The following is a 20,668-nucleotide window of genomic DNA, read 5'->3' as shown; positions in this document are numbered from 1 at the left end:
TAAGTCCCACTTCCTCAGGGGATCTGGATGATTTTTGAAGGGCCCTCACTGTAGTCAGCCACCAGTTGTTTCAGCTGGCTGGAAAGAAAATGGCTCCATAGGAGACCTCTCCTCTCAGTCGCAGAAGAGCAGCAAGATTGTGTCCTCTGTTAGGTTTGCCATATTTCAAACAGGATGGAGCCAAAAGCTTATCCTCTGAGTTGATGTTATAGTTCTTGGTCCATTACTCATGGTTCAGATAATATTCTTCTAATCCCACACAGTGATCATTAAGCAGAAGCTCCGTAATCAAAGGAATTATGAAGTTCATATGAACTCCTACACACATTGAAGGAACACAGGGATTTTGATTGAAAAACCTACTTATGTTTGCCCAGTTTACATTTCACATTCACATAATCATGCTCTGTTTAATTCCATTTAGGCATGTGCTTGTTTGTTTTTAATAAGAAAATCAGTTTTAAAATACCATACATTTATCAAAGTAATAATAGAGTACTGTGCTTACAAGGTAGCAAGTACGTAAGGGAAACCATTTTTTTTGGGGGGGGGGTAGAATTTCTCAAGATGGGACAGTTTTGTCAGAGCTGTGTGCAGATTGGTTCATACATTCTGCATATCTACATTCTGGTGCACTCAGAGGGCCCAGATATTTAAATCCAGCTTGTTTGCTCTACAATAAAGGTAGAGGGTAAAGGTACCCCTGACTGTTAGGTCCAGTCGTGGACAACTCTGGGGTTGCAGCGCTCATCTTGTTCTATAGCCCGAGGGAGCCGGCGTTTGTCTGTAGACAGCTTCCGGGTCATGTGGCCCTCATGACTAAGCCGCTTCTGGCGAAACAGACAGCACACGGAAATGCCGTTTACCTTCCCACCAGAGCAGTACCTATTTATCTACTTGCAATTTGGCATGCTTTCAAACTGCTAGGTTGACAGGAGCAGGGATTGAGCAACCAGAGCTCACCCCGTCACGGGGATTCAAACCACCGACCTTCTGATCGGCCAACCCTAGGCTCTGTGGTTTAGACCACAGTGCCACCCACGTTCCTGCTCTACAGTAAAGAGCAACCTAAATCCTTCCCCATCCATTTGTACATGTGGGATCATGGGGACAAACAACCTGTCACTACCAATCACTGATGCCATGCAATGTACTCCACTGCCTTTGCAATATTCCCCCATGGTCTGCACAGTCAATGGACCTGTTTTGCAGGAGGTTGGACCAGATGACACCCAAGATTCCTTCCAACTCTACAATTCCATGATTTTATGACCGTGGAAGAAGCATATAAAGTTTTAGACAGCTAGAGGTTCTCCCTACAGGAATCCTTCTTTCATGGGGAATCTCTACACACAAACAGTTGTAGATGTATAGAACTCATCCCAATGCTTGCTCTGCTAGAGCAAAAGATGTGGGTGAGTGTGGCACTGGTGGTGGGTGGGCTAGCCTGATTAATGGTGCTTATTATTCATTTATTAAATTTATATACCACCCTTCATCCGTAGATCTCAGAGCAGTTGACGACATAAAATTGCAAGATAAAAACACAATACATATAATAAAAACAATAATGAATAGCACAACCTCCCTTCCCCCCTCCAACAAACACATTTAAAAGGCTATAGGATGTTAATCAGTCCAAGACCTGCTTGATGAATAATGTTTTCATCACACACTAAAGGTGTATAATGAAGGCATCAGTCAAACCATCCTAGGAAGAGCATTCCACAAATGAGGAACTACTGCAGAAAAGGCTCGTTTCCATGTTGCCACCCTCTGGAGCTTTTGTGGAGGTGGCACAAGAAGAAGGGCCTCATATGATTATCACGGAATCCAGGTAGGTTCATATAGGGAAAGGTGGTCCTTGAGGTATTGTGGTCCTGAGCCATTTAAGGCTTTATAGGACAAAACTAGAACTTTGAATTGGGTCCATGCAACCATACAGTATGTGTGCATTTGTCAATGCATAGAATGGTTTATGTGAAACCCCTAGGAATTGTTGAAACATGCACACAGTCAAAATTTAGAATATATAAACTCGTTGGGCTGAAGATTTTTCTTCATTTCTTCCTGAAGTTTTTCAATGTGCACACAGTGTGGTGTAATGGTTAGAGTGTTGGAGTAGGAACTGTAAGAGCAGGGTTCGAATCCCTACTCAGCCATAAAGCTCACTGGGGGACCTTAGAGCAGTTACCATCCCTTACCCTAACCTACCTCACAGGGTAGGATGAAATGGGGGGAGAAAAAATATGTGCACCACATTGAGATCCTTGGAAGATAAAGGTGGTATATAAAATGTGATGAAGAAATGAACGGACATATATGGTATTGCATAAATAAATACTGTTAATAATTTAAAAATTATAGGAATGAAAACAATAAATAAGAAAAGAAAATTTGACGAGTTCTGATAAAAAAAAATATTTCCATCATATTAACAATGAACCTTAGATTTGCTGGCCTTTAAGTGAGTGGTCTGTTATGTGAATTTAACTCAATTCCAGGACAAAAGGGGTGTACAGCTTTCTGGTAAATGCCACTGGCCATTTGTTACCCCTCAGAAAAGAAAATATAGCAGTAGAGTTTAGGTAGAAAAATACACATAGTACTTTTGTTATTCAGGGCAAAACTTCAAGGAACATCAGTACACAAGGGAGATTTTAATCACACCAATCATTGTCAAAATTACTGGTATCCATCCTCCTACACAGTGGAGTGACAGATATTTTCAGCAAGATCAACAATCACAATATGAAAAAAACCATATAAATACTTTGTACTCTTGATCACTGAATATAGGCATAGGCAGGGCTCTGTCATTTTCTTTTATGATTATTTTCCATATACATGTTGGACCATGTTTCCCATCAACTGATTTTGTCACTTTAGATGTAAACATGAGAATGTACATTTGGAGGTGAAACGTTTTTGACAGGATCATGCTTCTGGTGGTGTTGCTGCTTGTACTTCTGTCTCATGCTGTATGCAAGAAGTATTCCATTAACTGCAGCATATATGATGATCCTCTCCCTATTCCTCATGAATTTTACCAACCAGGTGACCTGATCATTGGGGAGATGGTTTCCCAAGTCTTCTTAAACTATGGTACCCTGAGTTTCAAGGCACAACCTACACAGATCTGGGTTGATGAACCTGTGTAAGACAATTTCTGTTTTCTCTCCCTTTCAGTCTACAAAACGTATTTTAAATCTCAATTCTTTTTAAGTCTATTATTTTCTATGGTTCTAAAGTTTCCCACCATCTTGCAAACATTTGGATAAAAAATTCTGAAGAATACAAATGCATTTTTGTGGTGGTGGTGATTTTATTAAACTGTTGCCATCTTTATTACAGTTCAGTGCCTAAGAACTACCAGCACATCCTGGCCTTAGCATTTGCTGTCAAAGAGATCAATGAGAATCCCAACATCTTGCCAAACGTCTCTCTGGGTATCCGCATCCTCAATAGTTACTTGACTGCAAGAATGACTTATAAGGCCACACTGAGCCTGCTTTCCACACAAAAGAAGTTTGTTCCCAACTTCAGTTGTGACAGGCAGAACCAATTGATAGCTATCATTGGTGGATGTTTCTCTGAGATCTCTGTCAATATGGCTTTCATTTCAGCCACCCACAAAACTCCACAGGTAAGCTGTGTGTATGAGGGTATGAAGCATGCACATATGGCATAGTATCTTGCTCTTATGAAAGCAGTTTTGACCATACTCCTAGTGATATTTTGGTAAGCAGATTGTTTAAATTGAGTCTTGATTATGAAAACTGCAGGTGGACTCACAGTTACTTTGAAAGCTTTACTCAATTACTGTTCATCAGCTGCTAGGGCTGGGCATGCCCCTCAAGTCCTATTCTGGACGGTAATAGTTCAGTTATCAGAATCAGGCTGAACGCTCCCTGAGTTTATTCCACTCCAGCCCAATGCCTGGTTTGTGATCCAGAAGTACAAAACTCCATAAATTACTTTTGCTTGCATTTGTGAACCCAAATGTTGACATACATGTTTGTTTGTTTGTTTGTTTGTTTGCATACATGTATGGAACTTGGATAAATGCTACCCAGTAAAACTCTATAATTTTACGGGACAAGATTAATTCCAATATTCTTATATATTTTATTTCAGCTCCTTTACGGATCATTCTTGCCATTAAAAGGATCCAAAATGCTATTCCCTTTTCTGTACCAAATGGTCCCAACTGAATCCTACCAGCAAATGGGAATTGTGAGATTACTTCAGCATTTTGGATGGAAATGGGTTGGGGTTGGTGCTGTGAATGATGATAAAGGGGACAAGTTTTTACAAACAATGGTGCCAATGCTTTCCCAGAATGGCATATGTTATGCTTTCATAATAAGACTGCCAACATGGAGCTATGTGGAGAATATGATTGACATACTTTTAGAAAACTTGAAACTCTATGAAGCTCTCATTGACACAAAAGTCAATGTATTCTTTGTATATGGAGAACCTCCATCTTTTCAGAGTATAAGGATATTTCTATTTGCAACATCCTATGTGTCATGGCCTCCTCTGGGTAAAGTGTGGATTGTTACATCCCACTGGGATTTCACATCAGTGTCCATTCAGAAGACGTGGGATATGCAAACCTTCCATGGTTCCATATCTTTCACTGCTCACTCAAATCAGCCACCAGGCTTTCAAAAGTTTATTGAGGAGATAACGCCTTTTGGGGTGAATGGAGATGGATTTATCCAGGACTTCTGGGAACAGGCATTCAGTTGTTCATTAAAGAAGCAGGAGGAAGATGAAAAGGAAACATGCACTGGGGAGGAGAAGCTGGAGAGCATTCCGGGTATTTTGTTTGAAATGAAGATGACTGGCCATAGTTACAGTGTCTACAATGCTGTCTATGCCGTGGCACTTGCTTTGCATGACATATACAGATTGAGATTGAAACATAGAAGGTTGTTAGAAGATTGGAGATTGGTGTTGCAGAAGCTGCAACCATGGCAGGTTATTACAACTTTCTTTCTTTCTTTCTTTCTTTCTTTCTTTCTTTCTTTCTTTCTTTCTCTCTCTCTCTCTCTCTCTCTCTCTCTCTCTCTCTCTCTCTCTCTCTCTCTCTTTCTCTCTCTCTCTTTTATGCAAGCTCATAAATGAACCAAAATTTCAAAAACCATTCAAGTAAAATATGTTGGTGTTCTTTCTGTTTTATGCTGCTCTTATTTATGAATCCATTTGGATAGTTAATGCTAGTTTCATTATGATAACAGTGAAAGTAAAAATTGGGACAAATGAAGGCTACTAGAAATATAGAATCACAACAAATATAAATGTAGTATGATAGGCCTTTGTAAAGCTCAATGAAATCATTTCAAAGACCTAGTCCTTCCTGTCTTTGGATTCTCTTTGAATACAGATCCATCACTTTCTAAAGCTCATCATGTTCAATAACAGTGTTGGAGAAACAATACATTTTGATGACAGTGGAGAATTAGTAACAGGTTTTGATGTTACAAATTGGATGATGTTTCTGAATGCGTCAGTGGTTAGAGTAAAAGTTGGAACACTAGATCCTCAGGCTCCTCAAGGCAAAGAATTAACCATTCATGATGACCAAATTGTCTGGCACCAAAGCTTTAATCAGGTGAGTATATAAGAGACAAAATGTTCATCAGTCCAGTTCTTTAGATACTAAAGATCCTCCCTTTCTTTTTAAAGACATATTAACAGAGTAGTGATATCTCTTTGAAATTTACATGGATTTTTCAGAGAATCTTCCAGTTTATTGCATTATTTCAGTTTTTAAAGAAAACAAGAATCCCTGACCCCCCCCAAAAAAAAATTGCTGTCAAAATGGCTGCTCTATAACCATGTTATGTCATATGAAGCAGATTCATTTGTTTTTATTACATCTTATTGAACTCCCCACCACCACCCATTTTTTCTCATCATCCATCATGTTTCTCTGCAGGTACTACCAGTTTCTGTGTGTAATGACAACTGCTATCCGGGCTACAACAGGAAAAAGAAGGAGGGAGCAAAAATTTGTTGTTATGATTGTGTGCCGTGTCCAGAAGGAATGATCTCTGATAAGAAAGGTGGGAGACAGAATAATAGCAATAACAATAACAATAAGGTTATTATTTATATGCCACCCATCCAACTGGGTTGCCCCAACCACTCTAGTTAACTCCCTTTAAAATATTAAAAATACAATAAAATATCAAATATGGCAAACCTCACTATGCAGGGCTGCAGTTGTTTTAATTTATTATTTTCACCGCGCCCATCTGGATAGGTTTCCCCAGCCACTCTGGGCGGCTCCCAATAACATATTAAAAACAATATAAATACATCAAACATTAAAAACTTCCAGAATAGGGCTTGACAGAATGGCAGTGGCCTTGTGAATCATTGACCTGGCATTGCACAGTGCCACTTTAGGTTTCATATGGGACACCCTTGTTTATACATGCATCCTTCTGGTCAGGATCAGACCCAGAGGCAAGAATATTCTTCAGATAATGACTAAACCTACCTGCTTGGTAATGGCATGATCTGGCCCTCAGACAACTCCTCCTGCCTGTGATCACTGTGATCAGATGTCCCAATAAAACTCCCCTACTGAAACCTGCCCCAGCCATTCTGTTGACCACGGCTTACTCCCATAGCAGCCTTCCCATCCTCCCCTTAAAAACAAATTATAAAATTAACTAATTTAGAAAATACTAGTCAAAAAAATAAATAAACATATATAGAAATATCCAGCCATTTTCATAACAAAAGGTATCTAGTATTTATTTCTTAGGAGAATGTAAACTGCATGAATATAATGGTGGTTTAAATTTTAAATAAATATTTTTCAAACAATACAGTACAACTGTTTATCATTGTAAAAGAACAAAACATCTCATGAGGTTTTGAGGCTTCTTAGATAGATGTTGTTCTGCATTTAGGAATATTAAAATCACTCTTCCTCTTCTTTAATTTTTTTATTTTTGAAGATATGGATGCCTGCATAAATTGTCCAGAAGAACAGTATGCCAATGAAAACCAAACTCAGTGCATTCCAAGGATTATTAGCTACCTTACTTACAATGAAGATTTGGGGATCATCTTATTTATTATGGCTATTTCTCTCTCTGTTGTCGCAGCTTTAGTTCTTGGAATTTTTATGAAGCAAAAGGAGAGTCCAATAGTAAAAGCTAACAACCGGAACCTCACCTACATCCTTCTTGTTTCCCTCCTCCTTTGTTTCCTCTGTTCCCTGCTCTTCATCGGACAGCCTGGAAAGGCAACCTGCGCTCTCCGACAAACAGCTTTTGGCATCATCTTCTCTTTGGCCCTCTCTTCTGTATTGGCAAAGACCATCACTGTGGTTCTGGCCTTCATGGCAACCAAACCAGGTGCCAAAATGAGGAAATGGGTTGGCAAAAGAACAGCAAATTCTATTGTCCTTCTCTCCACTTTTATTCAAGTTGGTGTTTGTACTCTTTGGTTAAGTACCGCTCCTCCATTCCCAGATACAGACCCACACTCATTCTATGGGGAAATCATACTAGTTTGTAATGAGAATTCAGCTACCATGTTTTACTGTGTTTTGGGCTACATGGGCTTTCTAGCCATTATCAGTTTCATTGTGGCTTTTCTAGCCAGGAAGTTACCTGACAGTTTCAATGAAGCCAAATTCATCACTTTCAGCATGTTGCTGTTTTGTAGTGTGTGGTTATCTTTTGTTCCCACCTATCTGAGCACCAAAGGAAAATACATGGTGGCTGTGGAGATCTTCTCCATCTTATGCTCCAGTGCTGGGTTACTGGGTTGCATATTTTTCCCTAAATGCTACATCATTGTGCTGAGGCCTGACCTAAATAGTAGAGAGCATATAATGCAAAGGAAAATATGAAAGAGTTCTGTCTTCATTTTTTTCTTCTTCTCTTAGATGCATTTTATTGGAAGTTCACCATTATTAGTTTCTCTGAGTTCTGCTCCTGATCTGAACAGTAGGGAGCGAGTTATAAGAAAACAGCTTGAAGACTTTACACAGAGAGGAACCCCACAAACAATGTTGGGGGAGTGAAAAGAAATTTTCTGCACCGGGTACCACCTGACCTTCCTACGCCTCTGCCTAGTACCTAAAGATATATAATGATGGTGCCAGGAGAGACTCCCTAAGGAGAGCAGTCCACAAATGGGGAGCCACCACAGAAAAGGCCCATACTTGTGTTGCCACCCTCCAGTGGAGGGGCACGTTTAAAAGGACCTTAGATGTCTTGGTGGCTTCATAATGGAAAAGGTGATGCTTGGAGAGTTAGCAGTGTAACATTTATGGGGTGATGAATTAACAGTGAAATGACCAACCGATTTATAGCCAGATAAACCATAAATTCCCAAAATTCCTTGTGTGCAGAGAAAGCAATGACCTTTCACTGGAACTAGTTTAAGTTTCTGTATAGCTGTCTCCTTGCCCTATAAGCTGTATACTTTTACATGCAATCATATATTTATAGAATTGTAGAGCTTGAAGGCTCATTGTGATGGCCTGGGAATCCGATTCAGAGGCCGAACCGGAGGAACTCCAGCCTGCACAGGAGTCCCCGCCTCCAGGGCCGGCTGAGCTGGGGTAGGGCCTTGACTCTGAGGCACCTGCACCTGTGCCAGTTCCTCAGGAGCAGGCACCAGGTGAATCCACTCTGGCTCCGGAGGTGGTTGAGGACTCAGTGCCTACAGGTGAGTCTCCCCCTGGGTCCAGTAACCCTTCAGCCTCTCCTGAACTGCAGAGGCTCAGGGCAGAGAGGCGGAGGGAACTGGTTTCTCCCAGGAGGAGTGCTCGCCTTAAGGCCAGGAGAGGCGGGTCTCCTGGGGGCCGGGACTGCCCCTGGCCTCAGAGAAGATAAAGGCCAGTCAGCCTGGTCCCAGGTTGTGGGAGCAACGTCGTTGAAGAGCTGTTTTGGCCAGCATCCAGTCCTGTTCCTCCAGTGTTCCTGTCCTTGCCCGGCTCCTCGCTGTGGACCCCGCTTCGCCTGTGGTCTGCCGACCCTCGACTCAGGTCCTGGACCTCGCCCCACGGTAACCTCCCCCCGGGACCAGCACACTCATATAGTCTAACCTCCTGCAATGCAGAAGGTAAAGGTAAATGTACCCCTGCCCGTACGGGCCAGTCTTGCCAGACTCTAGGGTTGTGCGCTCATCTCACTCTATAGGCTGTCCGCAGCGCTGTCCGCAGACACTTCCGGGTCACGTGGCAAGCGTGACAAGCTTCCGGGTCACGTGGCCAGCGTGACAACAGCTCTTATTAAGAGAAAGTTATTCCAGATGTTTTGCCAGAATCTCCTTTCTTCTAACTTGAAGCTATTGGTTCAGGCCCTACCCTGAAGAAAAGAAGCTTGCATGTGACAGCCCTTTATGGCTATTATTCAAGTTGCAATACTTGAGCTTAGCACCACAGCTGATGAAAACAAGGCAAATTACAGCCAGGGGAAGATATAGTCAAGTTACAGACAGGGGAATTGCATAAGGAAAAGGTTGGAATATTTTGCTGTCGGGACAAGCAAGAATTGGAAGTGATCTGTTAAAGGATATGATCACCAAGTCTCAAATTTCACAACCTATAAGGCAAATGATGCCAACTGGGAGTGATCTTTAACCTGCTACTTGACCCAGTTCAGAAATCTTGTCTAAGACCCTTGGTATACTAACCATCCCCACAACACCTACTCACCGTGGGTTTTAGTAAAGCAAAGTGTCTAATTTGTCAACGCCTAAATGATAGCGAGCATCAGAACAACTTTCCATCTTCTCTATTCAGTTCTCTGGCTCCCTACCTGTATAACCTAGCAATTCCAAAATACAAACACACTTTTACCCTTGCAAGATTGAATGTATTGCCCTCGGCTGTACTTGAGGGACAATTCCAGCATATTACACATCAGAAACGCTTATGTCCTTGTGGAGATGGCAGCACCAAATCAGTGGTGCATGCCCTCCTGGCTTTCACTCTCTATAAAGATCTGAGGAATGAGGTTATCACCCCTCTTTTATTGTCCATTCCGGGTCGCCCAACCACTGCCACAGTGTCTTTTCTCCTGGCTGATCAAGAGGAGCAGGTTTTTAGCTGGGGCAATCAGAATAAGGTCCACTATTGGACTGCTGATATAGGAGTGCTCTGTCAGGAGTGCTCTGATGGTGTTTCCTGCTTGGCAGGGGGTTGGACTTGATGGCCCTTGTGGTCTCTTCCAACTCTATGATTCTATGATGGCCCCTTCCACCTCCTGGTCCGTTATCTTATAGTTTGACGCTAAACTTTGTTTTATATAATTGACTTTTTATTTTGTTTTGTGTATATCACAATGTTCTTCTGTTGCTATGGCCAACGGCTGACGCAAATAAAGTTTTATTCTATTCTAACCATCAGATCTTCCACAGTTATCACAAGGTCATCTGCAAATGTTTTTAGTTTATATGCTTTTCTCCCCACTTTTATTCCTTTTACTGTATACCTTCAAATGATCTTATGCTTCTCACCAGTGTCTCTAAAGCTAAAATAAACAGTAGTGGCAACAGGGGACACTCCTGTTTTGCCCCTTTCATTATTTTTCATCTTTCCGTTATTACATTGTTCACAATCAGCATAGCCTGCTCGTCCGAATAAATTGTGTGAATTGCCCTAAGGAATGACTCTCTGAAATTCATCATTTCTATTCTTTTCTTCATGAAGATCCATGATACATTATCAAAGGCCATCTCTGCATTTAAAAATGTCAATGTTGCTTGCTTTTCATTCCTGACCTCCAGATATTCAATTACATCAATTACATCAATTATGTTTCTTATGTTTTCTTTCATCTGGCAGCCAGGTAGAAAGCCAGCTAAATCTTGGTGAATTAAATCCTTTAAGACCCTTTTCATACAAATTGCCATTATATTGGAAAATAATTTGTAATCATTATTTAAGAACAAGATTGGCCTATAATTTTTAACAAAAAGTAAATCTGTGTCTTGCTTCAGAATGAACGTAATATATGCTCCTTTCTAAGATTCTGGCAATTTTCCAGTACTCAAAAAAAGAAAAAACTAAATCCTTCCCCATCCCTTTGTACATGTGTACAAACAATCTGTCACAGACAAATAACTGATGGCATGCAATGTACTCACCTGCCTTTGCAATACTCCCCCATGGTCTGCACAGTCAATGGACCTGCTTTGCAGGAGATTGGACCAGATGACACCCAAGATTCCTTCCAGCTCTACAATTCCATGATTCTATGACCTTGGAAGAAGTTCTGTGCCTATAAAGTTTTAGACAGCTAGAAGTTCTCCACACAGGAATCCTTCTTTCATGGGGAATCTCTATACACAAAGTTGTAGCTGTATAGAACTCATCCCAATGCTTGTTCTGCTAGAGCAAAAGATGTGGGTGAGTGTGGCACTGGTGGTGGGTGGGCTAGCCTGATTGATGGTGCCCTGATTCATGGTGCTTATTATTCATTTATTAAATTTATATACCACCCTTCATTCGTAGATCTCGGGGCAGTTGACAAGATAAAAACACAATGCATATAATAAAAACAATAATGGATACACAACCTCCTTTCTCACCACCCTCACCCCCTCCAACAGACACATTTAAAAGGCTATAGGATGTTAATCAGTCCAAGACCTGCTTGATGAATAATGTTTTCATCACACACTAAAGGTGTATAATGAAAGCGTCAGTCAAACCACCCTGGGAAGAGCATTCCACAAATGAGGACCCACTGCAGAGCTTTTGTGGAGGTGGCACAAGAAGAAGGGCCTCAGATGACAATCACAGGATCCAGGTAGGTTCAGAAAGAGATAGGTGGTCCTTGAGTTATTGTGGTCCTAAGGCTATATAGGTCAGAATTAGCACTTTGAATTGGGCCCATGCAGCCATGTGTGTTCATTTTGTCAATGCATAGAATGATTTATGTGAAACCCCAAGGAATTGAAACTTTGTTGAAACATACACTGAGTCAAAATTTAGGACTGAAAATCTTTCTTCCTGACGTTATGCAATGGGCACACCGTGTGGTGTAAAGGTTAGAGTGTTGGACTAGGAACTAGCAGGGTTTGAATCCCTACACAGCCATGAAGCTCACTGGGGGACCTTGGAGAAGTCACCATCTTATAGCCTAACCTACCTCACAGGATTGTTTTGAGGATTAAATGGGGGGGGGGGGAGGAAAACTATGTTGAGATCCTTGGAAGATAAAGGTGGTATATAAAATGTGATGAAGAAATGAACAAACATACATACATAAATAAATACTGTTAATAATTTAGAAATTGTAGTATGACAATAAATGGGACAAGCAAGAATTTGAAGTGATCGAACAGAAAAAGATATTCCCATCATGAAAACATTGAACCTTAGATTTCATAACAAAATAAAAAAATCCTTCCAGTAGCACCTTAGAGACATTAGAGACCAACTAAGTTTGTTATTGGTATGAGCTTTCGTGTGCACGCACACTTCTTCAGATACCAGGTTGATGGACTTCTATTTCATGCAGCTCAATGTGGTTCCTTCCATAGTTCTAGTTACAGATAGGTAGCCATGTTGGTCTGCCATAGTCGAAACAAGATAAAAAAAATTCCTTCCCGTAGCACTTTAGAGACCAACTAATTTTGTTATTGGTAATAATAAAAAAAAATAATAATGTATTTATTTTATGTATACCCCGCCCTCCCAGGCCAGAAATGGACTCAGGGAGGCTAACACCAATAAAATTTCAATAAAACGTAATAGAAAAAAAAGTTAATTAAAATATGCGTTAAAATACAGATTAAAATATAATTTAAAATGCAGCCTCATTTTAGTAGTAGCCCATAAATCAAAAGCATAAGGGGAGGGAAACATTTGGACTGAGTCCAAATCAAAGGCCAGCTTTGTCTTGCAGGCCCTGCGGAAAGATGTCAAATCCTGCAGGCCCCTGGTCTCTTGTGACAGAGCATTCCACCAAGTCGGGGCAAGTACTGAAAAGACCCTGGCCCTAGTGGAAACCAGTCTGACCACCTTGCGGCTCAGGACCTCCAAAGTGTTGTTATTTTGTGGAGCTTAAGGTCCTCCGCAGGGCATACCAGGAGAGGCGGTCCCATAGTACGAGGGTCCTAGGCCACATAGGGCTTTAAAGGTCAAAACCAGCACCTGGAACCTGACCCTGTACTCCACCAGGAACCAGTACAGCTGATAAAGCACTGAATGAATGTGATCCCATGGCAAGGTCCCCGTAAGGAGCCTCGCCGAGGCATTGTGCACCTGCTGGAGTTTCTGGGTCACCTTCAAGGGCACCCTGCATAGAGCAAGTTACAATAATCAAGACTGGAGGTGACCATCGCATGGATCACTGTGGCCAGATCAGGGCAAGAAAGGTAAGGGACCAACTGCTTGATACGGTGGAAATGGAATGAGCTTTCGTGTGCATGCACACTTCTTTAGATACGTATCTGAAGAAGTGTGCATGCACATGAAAGTTCATACCAATAACAAACTTAGTTGGTCTCTAAGGTCCTACTGGAAGGATTTTTTTTGTTTGTTTGTTTCGACTACGGCAGACTAACACGGCTACCTACCTGTAACTTAGATTTCCTGGCCTTTAAGTGAATGGTCTGTTTGTGTGAAGTTAACTCTAGTCCTGGACAAAAGGAGTGTACAACTTTCTGGCTAAGTGCCACTGGCCATTTGTTACCCCTCAGAAAAGAAAATATAGCTGTAGAGTTCAGGTAGAAAAATACACGTAGTACTTTTGTTATTCATGGCACAACTTCAAGGAACACCAATACACAGGGGAGATTTTAATCACACCAATCATTGTCAAAATTACTGGCATCCATCCTCTTAAACAATGGAGGGACAGATGTCTTCAGCAAGATCAACAATCAGAATCTGGAAAAGAAGATATAAATACCTTGTATTCTTGAGCACTGAATATAGGCATAGGCAGGGCTCTGTCATTTTCTTTTATGATTATTTCCCCTATACATGTTAGAGTAAGTTTCTCATCAACTGCTTCTGTCACAATTTTAAGCGCCAAAAAGTATAGTGTGAATATTCCTGTCCTCATCCTTTCTCCTTGCCAACTGAATAATCAAGTTCCCAAATATTTTCTGCGCAAAACTTGACCTCTTTGGTTAGGTATGAATAAAAGCACATGAACACATTATGAACCATAACATTACCTAACAATAATGCATTTCACATTCTTTTGGACAAACCCATGAAGAATCTTCAGTGTTACACTTACTTTATTTGTACACCAATGAAAACCTTTGATATTTCTACTTGAACAGGAACATATGAAGGTTTTAATTAACACAGGGGAAAAGTGAGGAGATGAACAGAGTTGCTGTTCGGAAACACTGATTAAAGAGAACCATTATAGAATATAAAACCGGGAGATGGTTTACAGATACCATCAGATACATTCTGTAGGTAAAACGAAAATAGCTACATATACCGCTGTAGATGTAAACATGAGAATGTTGATTTGGAGGTGAAACTTTTTCAACAGGAACATGCTTCTGGTGGTGTTGCTGCTTGTACTTCTGTCTCATGCTGTATGCAAGAAATATTCCATTAACTGCAGCATATATGATGATCCCCTCCCTATTCCTCATGAATTTTACCAACCGGGTGACCTCATCATTGGGGAGATGGTTTCCCAAGTCTTCTTAAACTATAATAGCCTCAATTTCAAGGAACAGCCTACACAGATCTTGATTGATGAACCAGTGTAAGACAATTTCTGTTTTCTCTCCCTTTCAGTATACAAAACTTATTTCAGATATCAATTATTTTTAAGTCTATTATTTTCTAAAGTGGTTCTAAAGTTTGCCACCATCTTGGAAACATTTGGATAAAAAATGCTGAAGAGTACAAATGCATTTTTTTATAGTGGTGGTAATTTTATTAAACTGTTGCCACCTTTATTACAGTTCAGTGCCTAAGAACTACCAGCACATCCTGGCCTTAGCATTTGCTGTCAAAGAGATCAATGAGAATCCCAACATATTGCCAAACGTCTCTCTGGGTATCCGCATCCTCAATAGTTACTTGACTGCAAGAATGACTTATAAGGCCACACTGAGCCTGCTTTCCACACAAAAGATGTTTGTTCCCAACTTCAGTTGTGACAAGCAGAACCAATTGATAGCTATCATTGGAGGATGTTTCTCTGAGATCTCTGTCAATATGGCTTTCATTTCAGCCACCCACAAAACTCCACAGGTAAGCTGTGTGTATGAGGGTATGAGGCATGCATATATGGCATATTATCTTGCTCTTAAGAAAGCAATTTTAACCATGCTCCTGGTGATATTTTGGTAAGCAGATTGTTTAAATTGAGTTGATTATGAAAACTGCAGGTGGACTCACAGTTACTTTGAAAGCTTTACTCAATTACTGTTCGTCAGCTGCTAGGGCTGGGCATGCCCCTCTAGTTCTATTCTGGATAGTAATAGTTCAGTTATCTGAATCAGTCAGAACTCTCCTTGAGTTTATTCCACTCCAGCCCAATGCCTGGCTTGTGATCCAGAAATACAAAACTCCAGAAATTCCTTTTGCTTGCATTTGTAAACCCAAATGACCATTTTTGCTGACATACATGAATGACAATTGGATAAATGCAATCCAGTACAACTCCATAAGGGAAAAGATTAATCCCTAAATTTCTTATACATTTTATTTCAGCTCACGTATGGATCATTTTTGCCATTAAAAGGATCCAAAATGCTATTCCCTTTTCTGTACCAAATGGTCCCAACTGAATCCTACCAGCAAATGGGAGTTGTGAGATTACTTCAGCATTTTGGATGGAAATGGGTTGGGGTTGGTGCTGTGAATGATGACAAAGGGGACAGGTTTTTACAGACAATGATGCCAATGCTTGCTCAAAATGGAATCTGTTATGCCTTCATAGTAAGAATGCCAAAATGGGATTATGTGGAGGGGATGGTAGACTTGATGTTAAAGCAGTTTAAAAATTATGAAGTTATGTTTGAGAAAAAAGCTAGTATATTTTTTGTATATGGAGAACCTCCATCCTTTCAGATTGTGAGGATATTTCTTTTCCTAGCAACCTATATGGAATGGCCTCCTCTTGGTAAAGTGTGGATTATTACATCCCACTGGGATTTCACATCAGTGACCATTCAGAAGACATGGGATATGCAAACCTTCCATGGTTCCATATCTTTCACTGCTCACTCAAATCAGCCACCAGGCTTCCAAAAATTTATTAAGGAGATAACGCCTTTTGAGGTGAAAGGAGATGGATTTATCCAGGACTTCTGGGAACAGGCATTCACCTGTTCTTTAAAGAAGCAGGAGGAAGATGAAAAGGAAACATGCACTGGGGAAGAGAAGCTGGAGAGCATTCCTGGTATTTTATTTGAAATGAAGATGACTGGCCATAGTTACAGTGTCTACAATGCTGTCTATGCCATGGCACATGCTTTGCACGACCTATACAGATTGAGACTGAAGCATAGAAGGTTGTTAGAAGATTGGAGATTGGTGTTTCAGAAAGTGCAGCCATGGCAGGTTATTACAACACTCTCCTTCCTTCCTTTCTTTCTTTCTTTCTTCTCTCTCTCTCTCTCTCTCTCTCTCTCTCTCTCTCTCTCTCTCTCTCTCTCTCTTCCTTTTAGGCAAGCTCATTAATGAACCAAGATTTAAAAAACCATTCACTCAAAATATTTTGGTGTTCTCTCTGTTTTATGCTGTTCTTGATTATGAATCTATTTGCTAGCTTCATTATAAAATAGTGAAGGCTGAAATTGGGACAAATGAACACAACTAGGAGACCGCGGCGGTGATACCAGAGTTCCCCGTTAAAGGGGTCTTGAGGGGAGGCATTGGCCATACGCCAAGAGGTTGTCATTGCTCTCTCCTCCAATGGAGGCGAAGCGGGGGGCGGGCTCTCTGCTTGAACATATGTTCTCCAGAGCCAGCCCAATCCTCACACATTCTGGATAACCCTGATGTCTCCCAGATCCCCGGCTGGGGGCTAGGAAGAATAAACGCTCCATGCCTGAGCCCAGGTCTCCCTACTTCTGAAATTTAATAAAGTTGTGGCCCATTCAAATCCCATAGGATGTTGTCTTGAGACAGTATTCTGCTCAGGGGTCACCAGGGGTTGGGGGGACTCCGCCTGTCCATGCAAATATAGAATCACAGCATATACTTTCCAGAATTAAAACTTAGTATGATAGCCCTTTGTGAAGATCACTGAAATCATTTCAAAACCTAGTTCTTACTTTCTTTGGATTCTCTTTCAATACAGATCCATCACTTTCTAAAGCTCATCATGTTCAATAACAGTGTTGGAGAAACAATACGTTTTGATGACAATGGAGAATTAGTAACAGGCTTTGATGTTACAAATTGGATGATGTTTCTGAATGCGTCAGTGGTTAGAATAAAAGTTGGAACACTAGATCCTCAGGCTCCTCGAGGCAAAGAGTTAACCATTCATGATGACCAAATTGTCTGGCACCAAAGCTTTAATCAGGTAAGACATAATGACAATACGTTCATCAGACCAGTTCATTCTTCTGGCTCCTCTTTAGGTACTAAAATATGTCTGGTACTCTAAAGATACCTCCTTTCTTTCTAAAGAAATATAGACTAGTGATATCTCTTTGATCTTTACCTGCATTTTTCAGAGAATCTTCCAGTTTACTGGATTTTTTCAGTTTTTTAATAAACAGGATATCTTGAGACACACACCCCTGCAAATTGCTGATGGAATTGCTCCTGTATAACCAGGTTATGTCATGTGAAGCAGATTCAATTGTTTTTGGTACAACTTACTGAAAAAAGACCACTGAAATTTCTTCATGCTTCCTAAACTCATTCTCAATTACAAGGGGCCTTTTTCACCTTGCTAGTTATGTCTATGTTCTGGGCATAAGAGCTGCGATACAGTTTAAAGGGTTGTCCTCAGGAGTATTATTCTAGTTAATCATGTTTAACTGGGTGTGGGGAGAGCAGCTCTGAATAGGTTTAGGCTTTATAAATGTCATTTCATTTCATTGGTAAATCATGTCCATATAGAAAAAGAAATAGCTCAGACATGGAATCACATACCACCCTCACTTATGGTTTCCTCCTGAAGCTCAGTCCTAGCTTCAGTGGATGGACAGAACTATAAGACTGGTTGAACTAAAGCTCCCTTCTTTCCCTATTTGCAAACCTACCATTCTTAAAAAACAAACAACTCCCCCTCTTCGTATTATTTCTGAACATCCATCATGTTTCTGTGCAGGTACTACCAGTTTCTGTGTGTAATGACAACTGCTATCCTGGCTACAATAGAAAAAAGAAGGAAGGAGCAAAATTTTGCTGCTATGATTGTGTGCCGTGTCCAGAAGGGATGATCTCTAATAAGAAAGGTGAGAGACAGAATAATAGCAAAAACAACAACAATAACATACATATATGCCACCCATCCGACTGGGTTGCCCCAGCCACTCTGGGTGGCTCCATTCAAAATATTAAAAATACAAAAAAATATCAAACATGACAAACCTCACTATGCAGGGCTGCAGGTGTCTTCTAAAAGTCAAATATTTCCATAACATCTGATGGGATGGCATTCCACATGGGAGGTGCCTCTACCAGGAAGGCCCCCTGCCTGGTTCCCTGTGACTTCACTTCGTACCAGAAAGCCTGTGAAACTGAACCTCAGTAGCCAGGATGGAGACGGTCCTTTGGGTATATAGCCCCGAGGCCATATAGATGTTGAATTTTGCTTGGAAATGTATTGGGATTCAATGTAGATTCCACTCCCGGTCACCAGTCTAGCTGCTGCATTCTGGATTAGTTGTAGTTTCTGAGTCACCTTCAAAGGTAGACCCACACAGAGCACATTCCAGTAATTCAAGTGGGTGATAACTAGAGTATGTACCACTCTGGTAAGGGACCATTGCCCACCCCTGGATGGCAGTGGTCTTGTGAATCATTGACCTGGCATTGCACAGTGCCACTTTAAGGTCATATGGGACACCCTTATTAATACATGCATCCTTCTGGTCAGACCCAGAGGTAAGAATATTCTTCAGATAATGACTAAACCTACCTCCTTGGTAATGACATGATCTGGCCCTCAGACAACTCCTCCTGCCTGTGAACACTGTTATCAGATGTCCCAGTAAAACTCCCCTACCGGAACCTGCCCCAGCCATTCTGCTGACCAGGGCTTACTCCCATAGCAGCCTTCCCATCCTCCCCTTAAAAACAAATTATAAAATTAACTAATTTAGAAAATGCTAGACCCGCCCCAAAATAAAAAAATATATATTGAAATATCAAGCCATTTTCATAACAAAAGATATCTAGTATTTATTTCTTAGGAGAATGTAAACTGCACGAATATAATGGTGTTTTAAATTTTAAATAAATATTTTTAAAACAACACAGTACAACTTTTTATCATTGTAAAAGAACAAAACCTCTCATCGGGTTTTAAGACTTCCTCAGACAGATGTTGTTCTGCATTTGAGAATATTAAAATCACTCTTCCTCTTCTTTAATTTTTATTTTTGAAGACATGGATTGCTGCATCAATTGTCCAGAAGACCAGTATGCCAATGAAAACCAAACTCAGTGCATTCCAAGGATTATAAGCTACCTTACTTACAACGAAGATTTGGGGATCATCTTATTTATTATGGCTATTTCTCTCTCTGTTGTCGCAGCTTCAGTTCTTGGAATTTTTATGAAGCATAAGGAGAGTCCAATAGTAAAAGCTAACAACCGGAACCTCACCTACATCCTTCTTGTTTCCCTACTCCTTTGTTTCCTCTGTTCCCTGCTCTTCATCGGACAGCCTGGAAAGGCAACCTGCCCTCTCCGACAAATGGCTTTTGGCATCATATTCTCTTTGGCCCTCTCTTCTGTATTGGCAAAGACTATCACTGTGGTTCTGGCCTTCATGGCAACCAAACCAGGTGCCAAAATGAGGAAATGGGTTGGCAAAAGAACAGCAAATTCTATTATCCTTCTCTCCACTTTTATTCAAGTTGGTGTTTGTACTCTTTGGTTAAGTACCGCTCCTCCATTTCCAGATACAGACCCATATTCATTCTATGGGGAAATCATACTAGTTTGTAATGAGAATTCAGCTACCATGTTTTACTGTGTTTTGGGCTATATGGGCTCTCTAGCCATTATCAGTTTCATTGTGGCTTTTCTAGCCAGGAAGTTACCTGACACTTTCAATGAAGCCAAGTTCATCACTTTCAGCATGTTGCTGTTTTGCAGTGTGTGGTTATCTTTTGTTCCCACCTATCTGAGCACCAAAGGAAAATACATGGTGGCTGTGGAGATCTTCTCCATCTTATGCTCCAGTGCTGGGTTACTGGGTTGCATATTTTTCCCTAAATGCTACATCATTGTGCTGAGGCCTGACCTAAATAGTAAAGAACATATAATGCAAAGGAAAATATGAAAGAGGTCTGTCTTTATCTTTTTATTTTTCTCTTAGATGCAGTTTATTGGAAATCCACCGTTATTAGTTTCTCTAAATTCTGCTCCTGATCTGAACAGTAGGGGGCGAGTTATAGGAATAACAAAATGAAACCATATATCCATCTCTTTATTACAATACTACTTAAATGTATCATTGGAAATGCTGTTGCTAAGGATCTCATGTGGATTCAAGCATGG

At 40.7% G+C, this 20,668-nt stretch overlaps 2 protein-coding genes across 2 annotated transcripts; both read left to right on the top strand.

Annotated features, from left to right (window-relative positions):
• Positions 1–1,763: 1,763 nt before the first annotated feature.
• Positions 1,764–7,885, top strand: LOC308570685 (vomeronasal type-2 receptor 26-like; the record flags this gene model as incomplete). Its single annotated transcript, XM_081165599.1, has 6 exons — positions 1,764–1,837; positions 3,355–3,646; positions 4,138–4,989; positions 5,396–5,623; positions 5,951–6,077; positions 6,984–7,885. The coding sequence occupies 6 exons, from the start codon at positions 1,764–1,766 to the stop codon at positions 7,883–7,885; spliced, it is 2,475 nt and encodes an 824-aa protein (XP_081021725.1).
• Positions 7,886–11,724: 3,839 nt separating this feature from the next.
• On the top strand, positions 11,725–20,450 carry LOC308570684 (vomeronasal type-2 receptor 26-like; the record flags this gene model as incomplete). Its single annotated transcript, XM_081165598.1, has 6 exons — positions 11,725–11,798; positions 14,935–15,226; positions 15,689–16,540; positions 17,283–17,510; positions 18,267–18,393; positions 19,549–20,450. 6 exons carry the CDS (start codon positions 11,725–11,727, stop codon positions 20,448–20,450), a joined length of 2,475 nt encoding a protein of 824 aa, XP_081021724.1.
• Positions 20,451–20,668: the final 218 nt, after the last annotated feature.

The sequence above is a fragment of the Podarcis bocagei genome (genome assembly GCF_964188305.1).
Source record: "Podarcis bocagei genome assembly, chromosome: 13".
NCBI lineage: Eukaryota > Metazoa > Chordata > Lepidosauria > Squamata > Lacertidae > Podarcis > Podarcis bocagei.
This window is presented reverse-complemented; position numbering and strand designations above follow the sequence as displayed.